Here is a 5739-nt window from a genome sequence, read left to right as displayed (position 1 = left end):
TGCTCAAAAGACATAAGGAGAGGAGAAAGGCAATATTAACTTACAGTACAGCTTCATTGTCTAAGCAGGATGAGACCTTAAAAATTGGTTGGGGAAAAGAGCATAGAAGTGGTTACAGACAAATAATGGGAGTGACTCGGGAGCACTGTGATGGGTGCAACCTGATAAACCTAAGCTCCGTGTACTCCAACAGTAGATATAGTGTTAACTAGAACTCATCTGCATCACAGGAATTGGGAGGGGTGGGAGGTGGGGTTATATTGGGGTTCGTGGTAAACATAAGTATTGGTAAATGGAAATGTGTTTGATATTTGCATGACTGAGACCTAAACCTGAAAGCTCTGTAACTTTTCCCACAGTGATTCAATAAATAAATAAATTATAAAAAAAGAAATATAGTATATCAACACAAAGGAATACTATGCGGCCACCAGAAAAAAATAAATCATGAAATTCACTTATAAATACATGGACATGGAGAGAATCAGGCTGAGTGAAATGAGTCAGAAGGAGAGGCACAGATATAGAATAATTGTCTTCTTCTGTGGCATTTAAACTTTTGCATGAGATTAATATTCTATCCCAGGAAACACAGGTACCAAAATGACTGGTCAATGGTTGGAAGCTTGCTCCAAGTTTGTGGGAGACTAAGGACAGAGAAGTACCAGTATGACAGGAAGAGTTATATTTGGTCACTCTGAACAAGAAATGAGGTTTGAAAGTAGGAAAAGTGATATACATAACCTTTCAGTGTTTGTATTGCAATCCATAGACCCAGAAAGTGTGTGAGAGAGGAAAGAGAGAGAAAGGAGAGAGAGACAGAGAGAGACAGAGAGAGAGAGAGAGAGAGAGAGAGAGAGAGAGAGAGAGAGAGAGAGAGAACCTGTATAGGATTCAAGGGATCAATAAAGGAGAAGGATGACTCATGTAATGATGACAAAATTCTGTGTTTGGGTTGTCTTTGTCAATCCTGTGTCCTCTTTGTCTCTCTCCCTTTCTCTCTCTCCTTGCATCTATAAAAGCAAATTTCTTTATTTTTTATTTTTATTTATTTGACATGGGCTGGAGCGATAGCACAGCGGTAGGGTGTTCGCCTTACAAGCGGCCAACATGGCTGACCGGAGTTCGATTCTTCCGCCCCTCTCGGAGAGCCTGGCAAGCTACCAAGAGTATTCGATATGCCAGACACAGTAACAACAAAGTCTCCAATGGAGACGTTACTGGGCCCGCTCGAGCAAATCGACGATCAACGGGAGGGCCTTTACCTTTACCTTTTATTTGACACGAGTTTGATTCCTCTGCCCCTCTCGGAGAGCTCGGCTAGCTACGGAGAGTATCTCGCCCGCACGGCAGAGCCCGGCAAGCTCCCCGTGACATATTCGATATGCCAAACACAGTAACAACAAAGTCTCCAATGGAGACATTACTGGACCTGCTCGAGCAAATCAACGAACAACGGGAGGGCCTTTACCTTTACCTTTACCTTTTTAAAAAAATTTTATTAGTGAAACACCATGAGGTACAGTTGTAGACTTACAAATTTTTGTGCTTGGGTTTCAGTTATACAATGATTGACTACCCATCTCTCCACCAGTGCCCATTCCCCACCTCCAATGCTCCCAGCATCCCTCTCACCCCCCACCCCTACATCACACCACACCCCTGTGGCAGGGCATTCCCTTTTGTTATTTCTCTCCTTTGGGGTTTTCAGAAGAGGCATTGAGTTTAGTCTATAGTCTACTCAAAGTAAATTTCTTTAAAGAATACTATTGTGTTTCACTGACAAAGTCAGAGTTCAAATCATATGTTCAATAAAATATGTTCAATAAAATAAAATATGGTCAAGAATCAGGGATGCTGTCTCATTTGCCAAGGCATCGAAAATCAGATGGGCTGGACACATAATGAGATTCAGAGATGATCGCTTGACTAGGGCCATTACCGACTGGATTCCATGGGACAACAAAAAACCGCATGGTTGCTCAGCTACCAGATGATCATACTTCTTCGTCAAGACCCTGAACAATCGGTTTGAGACTCTTCGTGTTCCTAGAACGAACAGACACCATTGGGCTACACTAGCAAGCAACAGGGACAAATGGAGTCATTACTGGTGCCCGCTCGAGCAAATTGATGATTAACGGGAAGTCAAGTGATCAAGTGATTCATTTATTTACTTATATTTGTCCTATTAATACAGTAATATAATAAACTTTTGGCAGCTGTGTTCGACTTATGCCTGGGTTTTGAAAGTCTTCATAAATTTAACAAATTTAATATAGTTTTGTTTATATTAAAGTATTTTCTTAAAGACTTAAATCCTCTTTTATTTTTGTACTTTTTACTTTTTTTTGGAGCGATAGCACAGCGGGTAGGGCGTCTGCCTTGCACGCAGTCAACATGGCCGACCCGAGTTCGATTCCTCCGCCCCTCTCGGAGAGCCCGGCAAGCTGCCGAGATTATTCGGTATGCCAGACACAGTAACAACAAAGTCTCCAATGGAGACGTTACTGGGCCCGCTCGAGCAAATCGACGATCAACGGGAGGGCCTTTACTTTACTTTACTTTTTTTTATTTGAGTTAATTAAGTGTTTATGTATTACTTTTTCATAATCTGAGCTGAGAACACTCAGTGTCACCTTTCAATTTTTAGATATATAACTACTTGATTTGCCAATATTTTCCTAGGATGCATCTACCCGAGCAATTCCAGAGCACAGAACCAGAAGTATGCCCTCAGAACCGCCAGGTGTGCTCAAAACCAGAACAAAAGTTCCAGAAAAGAAGATGACTCGTGAACAAGGCTTCTGAAGTGAAGTCCCAGGATTCAATCCTGTATTAGAGATGCCTAGAGGTTAATGCCCCGAGAGCCCAGAGGCTCTACAGAGTGGGGGTCAGGCTGCAGGGGGCGCCAAGTCCCAAGAGCACAGAGTTGCAGGCCTGAAGGGGTGCTGAGATGGAAAGGGTTTCTCTTCAAAAACAGGAATACTTAATGACTGAAATAAAATAACAAACAGCTTTGTAAGGGTCTATCTCACAGAGATTTAATAAGAAAAAAAAGAATAATAAGTTTTTAAAAAAACCAGAAAACTAAATTTTGCTTTGTTGAGAAAACCAAAACAAAAATAAGTATATGACACAGAAGATTAAATTGTACACACTTAAACGTTTTGGGAGGAACATTTATCATATTGATAAGGCAGTAAAACCCATATGCAGGGGGTGTTTCTGAACTTCTTAAAATCCCCAATGGAAAACACTGGGGCATTAGGATGGTTTTGCAGTCTCATTGTAGTACCCCTTGGGGATTCCTAGTATCCTAGAAATAACCTCAAAGTCCAGGTGTGTCCAAATGTGTTCAGGCCATACAGATGTGGGGGGACCTGAGGGGAAGGTCCTGAAAGGGCTTGGCCCTCCGGAGGGGGAACTCTGTGGCACACAGTCCTGGGACAGGACAGGGTCTCACCTTCTCAAACAAGGATCAGGACGTGGATCTCTTCACTCCCCTTGAGGATGGACCCAGTGGCTTCCACCAGCCCCTTCTGAGGATGGACCAGGTCTTCAGCTATGAATTCTCCTTCCTCATGAATATGGAAATTACACGAGGGACACTGAGTTAAATACAAATGTGTCTGTGACCTGAAAACATCACCCAACAGACACACTCACACCTTCAGAAAACCCTGAGTGCATGGTCCTCACCGTGGACTGGACCTGGAGAATTCTCTTCCTGGTGGCAGTGGCTTCAGGTAAGGGTCCCCGTTCCTTGGGCTGAGGGAACGGGGCCAGTCAAGTGGAGTCTCCCCCACTCCTGTCTGCTGTCCACAGGTGTGGACTCCCAGGTGCAGCTGGTGCAGTCGGGGCCTGAGGTGGGAAAACCTGGGACATCAGTGAAGATCTCCTGCAAGGCGTCCGGATACACTTTCACCGAATATAGGATAAACTGGGTACAACAGGTCCCGGGACAAGGGCTTGAGTGGATGGGATGGATAAACACTAACACTGGTGCTCCAAGCTACGCACCGAAGTTCCAGGGCAAAGTCACCTTCACTCTAGACACGTCCAAGGACACAGCTTACATGGAACTGAGCAGGCTGAGCACTGAGGACATGGCTGTGTATTAACTGTGTGAGCGACACAGTGTGACAACCACATCCTGAATGTGTCAGAAAACCGAGGGGGAGGCAGCTGTGCCGGGTGAGAAGACAACAGGGATGCTGATTCTCCTGACTTCCTCCTCAGAGAGTCAGGGTCTGAGACACAGAATGGGGCTCACGGGGCCAGGCTTCATCTGAGGGAAAGGCTCAGGATCTCTCTCTGTCTTTCAGCAACAGCCAAGAAGAAATGGCCTCCCTCTAGAACACCTGGAGTCATTCATATTTTCTTCTAGGATTTTGTGTGTAGTGCCCCAGATTGTACAGAAAGAACCACATGTAAGTTTAGGCTGGTGTCATTGTAGGTTCCTGAACTGTAGGTTTACGCATGGCAGACTCCCAATGTTATACATTTTGTTTTAAATTCTGTGTCTCTGCAAAAAAATCCTTTTCTCTGAGACAAACTCCTGCTGTTGGCCCCGTGACTCTTCTGAAGTTTCTGTGGAGCCCTACCCCTCTGTGCATGTTTGTATGTCCATATTAGTGAGATGGAATTCTGCCATGGACAGTGGAGGAGATGATCCTCTATGAAAGGGACCATGGTCAAATTTGTCATATCATGTGGTGGTAAGGAAATGGTCAGGGTCAGGATCTGTGTAGACTTGATGTTGAGGGCATCTAAGCTCAGCTCAGGAGAAGGTCATGACCCAAGCACAAACAGACTGTCTGGGGTGTGCCCAGGAGTTCTGGCAGTAGCATGAACCATCAGACAGGTTCTAGAGCGAGGTCCCAGGGGCTTCTCCCTCCACCCCAGGGTAATGAATCCCATCTGAGTTTACCTGGGTCTGACCTCACCAATTGACCAATATTCCTGGGAAATATATGGTATTGAGTGAGACACTAATTTTCTGCATGCCTTGCAATTGGGAATAAATAATCAAAATTTATCACGTTCTCTGAATTGATACCGAGGACATATATCCAATTACTATATCCATTTAGAAAAGCACACACTAGACCACATAAATACGTGATGGGCTATCAGTCATGCCGACCACAGTATTACTGGGAATATACGTGCTTCCATCATTGGACTATGACCATTTCTTCATATGCAGAATCCAAGATTCATACCTGCACTTTGAAAACTGTTACCAAATTTATCAAAACGTGAGGTAAATTTACAAAAAGTGAGGAAAACCCTTCCCAATGACAGGAAAAATACTCGTATCTGATTGAGAGTATTTTCATTCCCTCCCCGAGGTGAACATTGACCATATATGAATCAGGACGGCCCTTCAATTCCTGAAGGCACGATGAGCACAATATGGGTGAAAGTTCTGAACAAGGTCAGTGCAGAGCACAGAAGCAGTGGCCTGACCTTAAGGCCAGTCTGGATTGTCAGTGTGATAGAAAGATGTAGACAGATTTCTGGGACAGGGCAGTCCAGGAATCAGACCTCGAGGTTTGTTCTCAATGCACCCTTCCTACTTCTGCACAGAGCAGGCGCCTGGATGGGGCTCCTTAGTGATTGAACTGCTACCTACAGTTCTGGAGTGTCAGACTGTCCTCAGTCTTCCCATTGTCCCCTGTGTGTAGTGACAACTCCAAGTGACGCCTGGTAATGCCACGTTCTCAAGTCACC

At 44.5% G+C, this 5739-nt stretch overlaps 1 gene segment (V, D, J or C); it reads left to right on the top strand.

Moving 5' to 3' along the window:
* Positions 1-3691: 3691 nt before the first annotated feature.
* LOC130030714 (immunoglobulin heavy variable 1-2-like) lies at positions 3692-4124 on the top strand. The segment is given in 2 exon segments: positions 3692-3749; positions 3829-4124. Coding segments are annotated over 2 exon segments (354 nt in total).
* The last annotated feature ends 1615 nt before the right edge of the window (positions 4125-5739 follow it).

This window comes from Sorex fumeus, unplaced genomic scaffold, assembly GCF_029834395.1.
Source record: "Sorex fumeus unplaced genomic scaffold, SorFum_2.1 ptg000044l, whole genome shotgun sequence".
In the NCBI taxonomy this organism is placed as follows: Eukaryota; Metazoa; Chordata; class Mammalia; order Eulipotyphla; family Soricidae; genus Sorex; species Sorex fumeus.
The sequence above is the reverse complement of the archived record's forward strand: the minus strand, read 5'-3'. Positions and strand labels throughout refer to the sequence as shown.